We start from the raw sequence: 13,882 nt of genomic DNA on the forward strand, positions 1-13,882 counted from the left end.
TGCGCCTTCGGGTCGGGGAACGGGTCCTGACTGTTGTCTGCGCTTATGCGCCGAACAGCAGTTCAGAGTACCCGCCCTTTTTGGAGTCCCTGGGACGGGTGCTGGACAGTGCCTCGACCGGGGACTCCATTGTTCTGCTGGGGGACTTCAACGCTCACATGGGCAATGACAGCAGGACCTGGAGGGGCGTGATTGGGAGGAACGGCCTGCCCGATCTGAACCCGAGTGGTGTGCAGTTATTGGACTTCTGTGCGGGTCGCAGTTTGGCCATAACTAACACCATGTTCGAGCATAAGGATGTCCATCGGTGCACGTGGCACCAGGACAGCCTAGGTCGCAGGTCAATGATTGACTTTGTAGTCGTGTCATTTGACCTGCGACCATATGTTCTGGACACTCGGGTGAAGAGAGGAGCAGAGCTGTCAACTGATCACCACCTGATGGTGAGTTGGATCAGGTGGCAGGGGAGGACGCCGCGCAGACCTGGCAGGCCCAAACGAGCAGTGAGGGTCTGCTGGGAATGCCTGGCGGAAGAACCTGTCAAGATGATCTTCAACTCCCACCTCCGGGAGACCTTCGACCGCGTCCTGAGGGCGGAGGGGGACATTGAGTCTGAATGGGCCTTGTTTCACTCTGCCATTGTCGAGGCGGCTGTTGCGAGCTGTGGCTGCAAGGCCGCGGGGGCCAGTCGCGGCGGTAACCCCCGAACCCGCTGGTGGACACCAGAGGTGAGGGGAGCCGTCAGGCTGAAGAAGGAGGCCTACAGGGCATGGTTGGTCTGTGGGTCTCCAGAAGCACCTGATGGGTACCAGCGGGCCAAGCGGAGCGCAGCAGCGGCAGTCGCGGAGGCAAAAACTCGGGCGTGGGAGGAGTTCGGTGAGGCCATGGAGAAAGACTATCGATGGCTCCAAAGAGGTTCTGGCAAACCGTCCGGCCTCAGGTGGAGGAGTTTAAGTACCTCAGGATCTTGTTCACGAGTGAGGGTAGGATGGAGCGGGAGATTGACAGGCGGATTGGGGTGGCGTCAGCAGTGATGCGGACGCTTAACCGGTCCGTTGTGGTGAAAAAGGAGCTTAGCCAGAAAGCGAAGCTCTCGATTTACCGGTCGATCTACGTTCCAACCCTCACCTATGGTCATGAGCTCTGGGTAGTGACCGAAAGAACGAGATTGCGAGTAGAAGCGGCCGAAATGAGTTTCCTCCGCAGGGTGGCTGGGCTCAGCCTTAGAGATAGGGTGAGGAGCTCAGACATCCGGGAGGGACTCGGAGTAGAGCCGCTGCTCCTCCACATCGAGAGGAGCCAGTTGAGGTGGTTCGGGCATCTGGTAAGGATGCCTCCCGGACGCCTCCCTTGGGAGGTATTCCGGGCATGTCCAACCGGGAGGAGACCTCGGGGCCGACCCAGGACACGCTGGAGGGATTACATCGCCCGCCTGGCCTGGGAGCGCCTCGGGGTTCCCTTGGAAGAGCTGACGGAGGTGGCTGGGGAGAGGACTGTCTGGGCTTCTTTGCTGAGGCTGCTGCCCCCGCGACCCAGACCCGGATAAGCGGAGGACGATGAGACGACGAGACGAGACGAGACGAGACGAGACTCCGAATTTGAAAATCAGGCAAAAATGATGTCAAACAGATTTGCAAATAGAGGCTCCCAGGCTAAGATTGTTCAGAGTGCTTACAAAAAAAGCCTAATCTATACCTAGATCTGAGCTCTTGATGACAAATAAACAAAAATTTTCAAAACCAGAGCAAATTTACTTATTTTACTTAAATTTACTACTGTCACACAATATAGTTCTTTTGCAAACTCTGTGAAAAAGATTGTGCATTCTAATTGGAGTTTAATCAAGAGTGACCCTCTGCTCAGAGAGGTTTTTCCTGTTCCTCCTCAAATCAGTTTTAAAAGGGCCCCCACTTTACGTGACAGGCTGGTGCCTAGCCATCTCTCTGCTTCAGATAAAAAAACTTGGCTTCATCGACCTGTGAAGGGTACTTATAAATGTGGCTTGTGCAAACATTGTGCCAATATCAAAGAATGCAAACAATTCAGTAACTTTAACACTAACGAAGTTTCACTATATTGAAGCTATCCCCAGAGAAATGTAGCAAGCTAAGCTACGAGAAAATGGGAAAAGTAGCTTGCCACTTGCACAGCTACTTTTATCTTTTTTATTTTATGTCAAATCAGCATTAACTCAGTGATGAGAAAAAATATCAGCCAAACAAATAGGCAGGCAAAAGAATGTTCAGTTTAACTGTTTAGTTTAAGGGACAAGGCATGTGAGAAACGCATCAAGAAGTGCAATGTAGCCAGTCAGAGGCAGATTAGGGCGGGTTTTGCCAAGAAAAGCCAATAGCGAAAGCAGCAAGCAGAATAAACTGAAGGATTAGTATGTGATGTCATGTGGAAGTCCTTCCCTCGTCTACTTGCCACCTTCAGTGTGTAAAAATAAGGGACACCTTCATAGTGGCCCCACGCCCAGGGGACAGAAATCAAGAGGGGGGGGTCTGTGGGTCCTCCCCAGGAGATTTTGAGTGTCAGACACACAATTTGTGTTTTTAATTTATTTATCAAGTTCAAAGTCTTCGCTACTCTAAAAATGAATGTAACAGAGAAAAAAGTCAATTATAGTTATGTTGTATCACTTATATTAAGGATGAAAATAATAAACAATTTGGTAAATTTGGAAGAAGCAAGACAGCAGAGGCTTCATGTAGAAATCCGGAAGTAAACCTTTTTCAAGAACCTTTTCATAGCCTACATTTTAAGACCTCATCACCACTTCGAGTTCTAACTGGTTACATCAGTGACACAATTTAACTTACATTTACCACTGCTAACTATACACTGACAGTAGTTCAGGAACAGTGGTTCCTGATAACTCCTTGGACCACTGTGTTCATGCAACATAATTCAGATAGACAGAGTGGGAATAATGGGATAAGGGGGACATGAAATACACAGTGACAGATATAGAGTTGGGCCTTGTTTGTAGGTGTGCTGAAATTAGCAATTATGTTATTATTTTGCAGTCTACACAGTGTTGTCTAAATATTACTTGTAGGTGCATTCATAAACTTAATTAGGCTTAGCCTAATTAATTATTTGGCCTATGCCTGATCATTCTTTTAATTGGCTTACATTTGAGCCATTTTTTCCATGTTCTTAATCTTTGATTTTATCTTTCTTGTCCTTCCGACAAGAAGGTATATCTTTCATATAAACTGTGGTTGGGGGGGGGGAGCCAAGGGGCTTTGCTGGTCTCTGGACTCTCCTGCCCTCTCAGGATCTGCTCTGAGCTCCATGGGATCTCCTTCAAATGGTGATGCCATTTTCCAAGAGAATTTATTGGTCAGTAGGTGGGGCCATAATACCTGTTGAACATACCCTGCTGCGGAGCAGGTTAGGTTTTCAGGTAAGAAGTGAGCCATCGTTGTAACACTGGAAACCCAGAGTTAACCTGAAGTAAGTTTGTCAACTCCAAATCCTGCTTCATAGTAGAGCCCTCAGGTGTGTGTGTGTGTGTGTGTGTATGAGTACAGTACAGGCCAAAAGTTTGGACACACCTTCTCATTCAATGCGTTTTCTTTATTTTCATGACTATTTACATTGTAGATTCTCACTGAAGGCATCAAAACTATGAATGAACACATGTGGAGTTATGTACTTAACAAAAAAAGGTGAAATAACTGAAAACATGTTTTATATTCTAGTTTCTTCAAAATAGCCACCCTTTGCTCTGATTACTGCTTTGCACACTCTTGGCATTCTCTCCATGAGCTTCAAGAGGTAGTCACCTGAAATGGTTTTCCAACAGTCTTGAAGGAGTTCCCAGAGGTGTTTAGCACTTGTTGGCCCCTTTGCCTTCACTCTGCGGTCCAGCTCACCCCAAACCATCTGGATTGGGTTCAGGTCCGGTGACTGTGGAGGCCAGGTCATCTGCCGCAGCACTCCATCACTCTCCTTCTTGGTCAAATAGCCCTTACACAGCCTGGAGGTGTGTTTGGGGTCATTGTCCTGTTGAAAAATAAATGATCGTCCAACTAAACGCAAACCGGATGGGATGGCATGTCGCTGCAGGATGCTGTGGTAGCCATGCTGGTTCAGTGTGCCTTCAATTTTGAATAAATCCCCAACAGTGTCACCAGCAAAACACCCCCACACCATCACACCTCCTCCTCCATGCTTCACAGTGGGAACCAGGCATGTGGAATCCATCCGTTCACCTTTTCTGCGTCTCACAAAGACACGGCGGTTGGAACCAAAGATCTCAAATTTGGACTCATCAGACCAAAGCACAGATTTCCACTGGTCTAATGTCCATTCCTTGTGTTTCTTGGCCCAAACAAATCTCTTCTGCTTGTTGCCTCTCCTTAGCAGTGGTTTCCTAGCAGCTATTTGACCATGAAGGCCTGATTGGCGCAGTCTCCTCTTAACAGTTGTTCTAGAGATGGGTCTGCTGCTAGAACTCTGTGTGGCATTCATCTGGTCTCTGATCTGAGCTGCTGTTAACTTACGATTTCTGAGGCTGGTGACTCGGATGAACTTATCCTCAGAAGCAGAGGTGACTCTTGGTCTTCCTTTCCTGGGTCGGTCCTCATGTGTGCCAGTTTCGTTGTAGCGCTTGATGGTTTTTGCGACTCCACTTGGGGACACATTTAAAGTTTTTGCAATTTTCCGGACTGACTGACCTTCATTTCTTAAAGTAATGATGGCCACTGGTTTTTCTTTAGTTAGCTGATTGGTTCTTGCCATAATATGAATTTTAACAGTTGTCCAATAGGGCTGTCGGCTGTGTATTAACCTGACTTCTGCACAACACAACTGATGGTCCCAACCCCATTGATAAAGCAAGAAATTCCACTAATTAACCCTGATAAGGCACACCTGTGAAGTGGAAACCATTTCAGGTGACTACCTCTTGAAGCTCATGGAGAGAATGCCAAGAGTGTGCAAAGCAGTAATCAGAGCAAAGGGTGGCTATTTTGAAGAAACTAGAATATAAAACATGTTTTCAGTTATTTCACCTTTTTTTGTTAAGTACATAACTCCACATGTGTTCATTCATAGTTTTGATGCCTTCAGTGAGAATCTACAATGTAAATAGTCATGAAAATAAAGAAAACGCATTGAATGAGAAGGTGTGTCCAAACTTTTGGCCTGTACTGTACGTGCGTGCGTGTGTGCGTGTGGCGTTGCCCGGAATTTACAACCACAATGCCATATACATTAGCTTTAATTAAGCCATACACAACAAAAAAAATACAAGCGAGCAAGCAGTTTGTGGCCTGCCGGTGCCAATACAATAGCCAAGTCAACACGGGGGTCTACAACACAAGCAGCAACAAACAGCACTATTTTTGAAAAAAGGCTAGAGACTCAGAATCTCTGAGAAGGATAATGAACATGAAACTACTTACCCATAATGCTTTCATTGAGCAGCTGTCATTTTAAATCAAATCCAGCAAAAATGACATGCTATCCATTGCAGCCTACATGAAATGTGTAAAATTACTAATATCCGAAAACTCCAATGTGTTTGAACATGCCGAATTAAAAAGCATTCCTGAACTGCATAGTAATATTACCTGATCTTATAACACCATAGTAGCACCTCCTCTCCTTCTCTCTTCTCCATGGCCATCTCCATCGCAGTTCTCTATTTCAGCCATCAGACAGAATAAGGCTAGCTAGCTCACCAGAGGCACTGGGCTCATAACAGAAATGGCAGGGGCAAAAAAATTGTGTGTGTGTGTGTGTGTGTGTGTGTGTGTGTGTGTGTGTGTGTGTGTGTGTGTGTGTGTGTGTGTGTGCGCGCGCGCACGTGTGTGCTCTTGTCAGTTTCTCTGTAGTTCATCTTTTGTCCAAGTTCCTTAAAGGCACTGTCATTTATTTGTATCTCCATGTACATGTATCATGAATGTCAACACAGTCAACATTGTAAGCAGCGTTTGACCACACACCATAATGTATGGGTCAACCAGATAAGCATCCATCACGATATAAGAATTTGGTCTCAGCATGCTGCCAACCAGAAGAGCTGCACTAGAGAGCAAACCCCACCATTTCTGCCATGCTGCTTTTGTCTGTCTAACGTGATAGTAAATCGGATATCTCTGGAATTTGGACTGTTGCTCGGGAAAAAAAAGCTTTGGAACCATCAAATTCTACTGGGAATATTCACGAATTAATAATTATATAATTAATAATGAAAAAAAAACTAAGTTGCACATCCAGACCCTCCTCTGTCCAGTTTCTATCAATTAGTCTGTGTTTAATACAGGAACAGAAATCAGTAAAATACATATTGAGCATTAAGAGCAAGCTTTTGCTCAAAGCTGAATTCTTGTGAAAACCACAGCTTTACAACATCAAACATATTCCCTTTTTTTCTTAGACATATACATTCTCTTGGTCCCTGCCTTGTTGACCTGAACCCTGGTCATGTACTGTTGTAGTCATTAATCCTCACACAGTTTCCTATCTTTCTGACATGTTTTTTTTTTATCCATTCATCCATCTTTCCCCACCTTTGTACTAGAATGTCACATTTCCTCCTGTAAGTATTGTATGAACATGTGAAGCTTTGTTTTTTTCTGCAAGGTTCTTCTCACAGCACTGTGTTTTTTGGTTGAATGTGTCTGTTAGAGAATGCAAGCAGTTTTCACACACATTATTTCAGGCATGATGGATGCGAACTGTGGTGCTGCTTTGATGTCCTTTTGTATTTAGTTATGTATTTAATCAGAGGGCTGTTTCTCATCATGCTGGATTACTGCCATTTGATGTGTTAATGTTGTAATGTGGCATGGTGTATTTGAAAACTCCTTTTTGGGGGGCAGAGGAAATGCTTATTTTACCTTATTTATGTGACAGAGTTCTCTCTCTCTCTCTCTCTCTCTCTCTCTCTCCATCTAGACGATATGGATTCAGCAAACAGTCCAAACAAGACAAGGTAGGTACTTAAATGATTTGTGAAAGGAACACTTAGTTAGGAACAGTTAGTACTACTGCATATGTAAGAAAATTGGAAGTATTTAGTGTCTCCAGAGGGAGCTGTGTGAAGTCAGATAAATGTCCAGTTATGAATGGGAGTTTGATTTGAAGACTACATGCTCGAGAAGTAAAAAGATCAGGGGCCTCATTTAGAATACTCTGTAGAGATTCCACATTGTCTGTTTTCATATGTACAAATGAGGAAATGCATGTAAGCCAGAAGATACTCTGATTTATAAAACCCTTTGTATGCCTGCCAGTGTGCAATTTCCTTTTATAAATTCCAAATTAACACAATTTTGCTAGCACAAGTACAAATATCACTGCTGCATTTGAGTGTTTATGAATTGGATTTATAAGAAATGTGATATGAGGTGAATTTATATGTGTGAGAGACATCATTACACCTTTAATGATTTATCTCACATGTAAAATTTGGCTTCAATTCAGTACCACACCATCTGTGTCGCCAATTTCCACGTCTCCAAAATGTGTGTACGCATGTGTCAGAGTTTCCCTAAATTTACGCACATTTCCTCGTCAAGTTTTTTTTTTTTTTTTTTCCTAAATCCCAATTTATGCTTAAAAAATGTCATAGGCATATTTCAAGCCCTTTTCTGTGCGTATGCAATGGTTAGAAATGAGGCCCCTAGAGGTGTGGTGTTAGAAAGAAGTGATTATACCAGACCCGCTTCTCATCCCTGTGCAGGCTTGAGCCTACATTAGCCACTGCTAGCATAACACACCAGAAAAGCCGGACCAAACCGTCATTGTTGTCATTGAATGCATGCAATAAAAAAGACAACATCTCTGGTACTGCAGCATCGGTTTTGAAACAGTCCATCATGAGTTTGAGGTTATAGGAGTGCAGTGCTGATTCAGTAGAGTACTCTTGTAACAGTGAAATGACTTGAGCAGAAGTTAGATTTTGGTTCTTTTTGTCTGCACCAGCATTTACTTCTCTTCCTTTTTTAACTCCTTAGTCCTGTCTCCCTCCTCTAGGTGGATGAGAGGAAGGCTTCACTGCCTGGTGGCTCTCAGGCGGCGCCACCTGGGATGGCAGAGGTGTCAGAGGAAGACGACCTGCGGGCAGCGGAAGAGGTGAGCACTTTATACAGTGAGTGCATTATACATGGAAGGAAAAATACCTTAATACAGTCAGGTAGCCGCAAAAAGAGCAGGGAGAGACAACAAAGACACCTACAAACAGCGGAAAAAAACCCTTATAAATGAAACATATTTATTGCAGTTACACATAAATGCCCTGTGCACTATATATATATATATATACATATATATATATATATATATATATATATATATATATATATATATATATATATATATCTTTCCACTCTTGCAAGGAGCACCTGTAACGCAAATAATTTCCCCTCAGGGATCAGTAAAGTATTTCTGATTCTGATTCTGATTCTGATACTTATTGCCAGGCAAAACATAAACGTGATGTACAGTGCCTTTTCAAAAATACCCACCCCCTCCCCCACAAACAGTGTGTTTTTCATATTCCGTTGCATTATAACCTTTCATTTTAATTGATTTTTTTTTAATAGGCCTACACAAAATAGTCAAAATTGGTGAGGTGAAATGAAAAAAATGAAAAAGAAAAAAAAATAGTAAAGTACTAAAAATATAGAAGAAAAACCAATGCTTAAAGAAAGAAATAATAACATGAAAGAAGTAACAAGAAAGAAAGAAATAACATGTTTGGTGTTCTTAAAAAGGCATGTAGGAGACTCTACAAAGAAGGCACTTTGGTCATATGAGACTAAAATTTTACTTTGTGGCCACCCTTACATATAGCCCAGCTCTGTGGAGAGTACAGTTCAAAGTGGTCCAATGGACAGATACTCAAGTCTCACCTGTGGAGCTTTCCACCTCCTTCAGAGTTATTGTTGGTCTCTTTGTTGTCTTTCTGATCAATGTCCCCCTTCCCTGGTCTGTGAGTTTTGGTAGATGGGCCTCTCTTGGCAGGTTTGTTGTGGTGCCACATTTTCCACCATTTGTGGTGCCACATTTTGAATGGATTTAATGGTGTTCAGTGTTAAAAGTTTCAGGTATATTTTTACCCAGCCCTGATCAGTACCTCTCCAGAACTCCAGTCCCTGACCTGTTTGGAGAGCTCCTTGGTCTTCATGGTGCCACTTGCTTGGTGATAAACTTGCTTTGTGGTATTGCACACTCTGGTGCCTTTCAGAACAGGTGTATATGTATTGAGATCATATGACACTTAGATTGCACACAGGTCTACTTTATTATGTGACCACTGAAGGTAAATGGTCTTACTTAGGGGCTTCATAAGAAAGGGGGTGAATACATATGCACTTACAACTTTTAAGTTGTTTTTTTTCCCCAGAATGTTTTCAAACACGTTTGTTTTGTTTTTTGTTTTTACTTTTCCGTGTAGGTCCATTACAAAAAATCGAAATTCAAATTGGTTTAAATAACACGCAACAAAACAGATAAAAAGCTAAGGAGGGGGTGAAGGCACTGTACACTAATGAAACAAGACAAGAAACTATCTGGTGTGTGTGTGTCTGTGTGTGTGTGTGTGTGTGTGTGTATTGTAACTTATTTTCTACTCTTTCTTTCCTCTGTAAAGCACATTGAAAAGCTGTGAGATTATGCTCTAAATATAAAAACTTGACCTTGAACTCCCTATTCGGCCTTAAAATGGGATGAAACCTGTGGTTATTTTTTCTCTCAGGTGCGAATCAAAACCCTCATGACCAGCATGGCTGCCATGGCACGTGAAGAGGTAGACAACACCTGTTAACTGTCTTGTTCTCTCTCTTTTCATCCATGAACTGTTTAGAATTGAATCACCACATTACTCCCCTGATAATCTGGGGTCAGACCTCACAAACTTACCTACAATGATATTAATAACACTTAGCTCTACGTTTTCATGTCTTTTTCTATTTTAAGCATTACTCTGTCATGTACAGTATTATTGTTTTGTTCAGTTATCAAGGCTCTGTTCATTTTTAGTGATCTGGTGATTGAATCTTTTTGTATCACTGCATTAGCTGTAAACTTAACAGCTAATTGGCTAAAACATTTCTGTGAATTGTACATTAGTCAGTGGTTTTCAGTCAGATTTTTTTTCTTGTGTAGGGAAAGCTGACAGCGAGTGCAGTGGGTCAGATAGTGGGACAGCAGTCTGAGGAGATCAAGCAGATTGCTTCTGAGTATGCTGAGAAGGTGAGCAACAGTCAGTGGTAATAATGATGTCATGTATTGGCATGAATATTTGATTTCCCTTATGAGCTAATTCCTCCCTCCTTTTCCGACACCTGTACATAGAAAGATACTTTTTTAAGCTTTCTCACTGGTCCTGCTGTTTGTAGATATTTTATCCCAACTGGTATGATATCATTTAGGAAATTTTTGCAGTGGAAACAGTTACCTTTTCAATAGGGCTTATTAAATTTGGAAGCAGTGGAAAAAATAGATTCCCTTGAAATACCCATCTTTTGTTTAAATTTGTATAAGTTTTTATTATCATTTTATTAACATTATTATCATTATTATTATTATTATTATTATTATTATTATTGTATTTATTTTTCTCAAATGAAAACCAAACCATGTTATATGTTTGTTCTAAAATGACATTGTAAAAAGCTAAAAAGATGTTCACTCTGTAAAAGTCCCTAACTAAAGAAGACTTTGAAATGCTGCTTATTGGGTGATTAAAAAAAAAAAATGGGGAAAATGTCCAAAAACAGAAAATCATAGAATGATCCCATAAAGTTACAATCGTTGTGTCGCTTTTCTATCAGTCACATACTGTCTCACTCACTCTGTCTTATTGAGCTCCTCATCTGTCTGCAGTAATTCTTGGCTGCTTGACAGATGATTCAGTCTACTGTATGATTCTTCAAGTTCCAAACCCCATGATAATAATTTTGGCACCTAAAAACAGTTTTATCATGATCCTAGTTGAAGGAAGAATTGCAACATCCTGACCTCAACTGAACCAGCGTTTCCCACACATTCATTTATTTGTGGGGTTCTGCCATGATCAAAACATCTTCCACCACATATAGATTTTCTGTTTTTTGAAGCTAGACTGTTCATTAGGAGCGCTGCTAAAATATATGTACCTTTCGGTTATTTATAGCACCACACTGTATGAGTGCAGAGCCCACTTTTGGTAAGACGTGTTGGTCAGAGCAGCAGAACATCAGGCGCATTGAAAGTGATCAATCAATCAATCAATCAATCAATTTTATTTATAAAGCCCAATATCACAAATCACAATTTGCCTCACAGGGCTTTACAGCATACAACATCCCTCTGTCCTTATGACCCTCACAGCTGATCAGGAAAAACTCCGCAAAAAAACCCTTTAACGGGGAAAAAAAAATGGTAGAAACCTCAGGAAGAGCAACTGAGGAGGGATCCCTCTTCCAGGACGGACAGACGTGCAATAGATGTCGTACAGAACAGATCAGCATAATAAATTAACAGTAATCCGCATGACACAATGAGACAGAGAGAGAGACAGAGAGAGAGATGCAGGTAATGACAGTAGGTTACAACAACATTATTGAAAGTAATAATATTATAGTTATAGTTCTGGCTACTGTGGTACAATATGTTGAAAGTATGTATTAATATCTGGCAGTATACATGTGTGACAATAGTCATATGTGTATAATAACAGTAGAAATCTGACTAATGACTAATGATGGCAGTAGCAGCAGGAGGCATCTGGCAGGACCACGGCAACAGCAAAACCACACACGTCACGCTGTCCAGGCACCGCTGTGATATGAGTTAATCTGAGAGACAGTGGAGCACAAAGGCTCCGGAGAAGAAGCCGAGTTAGTGACATCCAGAATGGCCGAGTTAGCAAGATGCAGTAATAGAATACGAGAGAGAAGGAGAGAAGGTGCCCGGTGTATTATAGGGGGGGTCCTCCGGCAGACTAGGCCTAAGTCAGCCTAACTAGGGGCTGGTACAGGGCAAGCCTGAGCCAGCCCTAACTATAAGCTTTATCAAAGAGGAAAGTCTTAAGTCTAGTCTTAAATGTGGAGACGGTGTCTGCCTCCCAGACCGTAACAGGAAGATGATTCCACAGGAGAGGAGCCTGATAGCTGAAGGCTCTGGCTCCTGATCTACTTTTGGAGACTTTAGGGACCACGAGTAACCCTGCGTTCTCAGAGCGCAGTGTTCTGGTGGGATAATATGGCACTATGAGCTCACTAAGATATGATGGAGCCTGACCATTTAGAGCTTTATAAGTTAACAGTAGGATTTTAAATTCAATTCTGGATTTTACAGGGAGCCAGTGCAGAGAAGCTAAAACAGGAGAAATATGATCTTGTTTCTTAGTTCCTGTTAGTACACGTGCTGCTGCATTCTGAATTAGCTGGAGAGTTTTTAAGGACTTACTAGAGCTACCTGATAATAGAGAGTTACAGTAATCCAGCCTTGAGGTAACAAAAGCGTGGACCAATTTTTCTGCATCTTTTCGGGTCAGGATAGGCCTAATTTTCGCAATATTACGCAGATGAAAAAATGCAGTCCGTGAGGTTTGTTTTAAATGAGAATTAAAAGACAAATCTTGATCAAATATTACTCCGAGGTTTCTTACGGTAGTGCTAGAGGCCAGAGCAATGCCATCTAGAGAAACTATGTCATCAGATAAAGAGTCTCTGAGTTGTTTGGGGCCAAGAACAATAACTTCAGTTTTGTCTGAATTTAACATCAGGAAATTGGTGCTCATCCAAGTTTTTATGTCTTTAAGGCAGTTATGGAGTTTAGTTAATTGATTACTTTCTTCTGGCTTCATCGATAAATACAACTGTGTATCATCCGCATAACAATGGAAATTTATAGAGTGATTTCTAATGATGTTACCTAAAGGAAGCATATATAGAGTAAATAGGATTGGTCCGAGCACAGAACCTTGCGGAACTCCAAAACAAACTTTGGTACGTAAGGATGATTCATTATGAACGTCAACAAATTGAAAACGATCAGATAAATAAGATTTAAACCAGCTTAGTGCAGAACCTTTTAGGCCAATTAAGTGATCCAGTCTCTTCAGTAGAATTTGATGGTCAATTGTGTCAAACGCCGCACTAAGATCTAATAAAACAAGTACAGAGACGAGTCCTTTGTCTGAAGCAATCAGAAGGTCATTTGTAATTTTAACTAGTGCTGTCTCAGTACTATGATGCACTCTAAATCCTGACTGAAATTCCTCAAATAAATTATTATCCTGGAGAAAATCACACAGCTGGTCTGCGACTACTTTCTCAAGGATCTTTGACATAAAGAGAAGATTAGATATTGGTCTATAGTTGGCTAACACCTCTGGATCCAGGGTGGGCTTTTTTAGTAGAGGTTTAATTACAGCTACCTTAAAAGACTGTGGTACATAGCCTGTTAATAAGGATATATTGATCATATCTAATATATGAGTGTTAACTAAAGGAAAGACCTCCTTAAGTAGCCTAGTTGGGATGGGGTCTAAGAGACACGTTGATGATTTAGATGAAGAAATCACTGCTGTCAATTCTTGAAGAGAAATTGGGGAGAAGCAATCTAAATATATATTAGGTCTTACAGCTGTGTTTGAGGTTAGATAGGTACTATCTGAGGACAGGAGGTCATGAATTTTGCCTCTAATAGTTAGAATTTTGTCATTAAAAAAGCTCATAAAACCATTACTGCTAAGGGCTAAAGGAATACAAGGCTCAATAGATGCTTAATCATTTATTCTAGTGGGTCTAAACTGGGTCTAACTTGCCTCTGCAGTAGCTTCTCCTCTCCGTCGAACTGATCTGATCAGCTCTAAATGGATTAACAAATCAGTTATCCACCATGTAACTCACAAAATACTGCTGAGGAAAGA

General features: G+C 41.8%; 1 protein-coding gene across 1 annotated transcript in view; it reads left to right on the top strand.

Moving 5' to 3' along the window:
• Positions 1–13,882, top strand: part of ccdc93 (CCC complex scaffolding subunit CCDC93) — a 48,501-nt gene that overhangs the window by 19,152 nt on the left and 15,467 nt on the right. The window contains exons 8-11 of the mRNA XM_033617314.2: positions 6,916–6,952; positions 7,996–8,094; positions 9,719–9,769; positions 10,129–10,215. Of these exons, the coding sequence (XP_033473205.1) occupies positions 6,916–6,952; positions 7,996–8,094; positions 9,719–9,769; positions 10,129–10,215 (274 nt within the window). The remainder of the gene's footprint in view (positions 1–6,915; positions 6,953–7,995; positions 8,095–9,718; positions 9,770–10,128; positions 10,216–13,882) is intronic.

The sequence above is a fragment of the Epinephelus lanceolatus genome, chromosome 14, assembly GCF_041903045.1.
Source record: "Epinephelus lanceolatus isolate andai-2023 chromosome 14, ASM4190304v1, whole genome shotgun sequence".
Lineage (NCBI taxonomy): Eukaryota > Metazoa > Chordata > Actinopteri > Perciformes > Serranidae > Epinephelus > Epinephelus lanceolatus.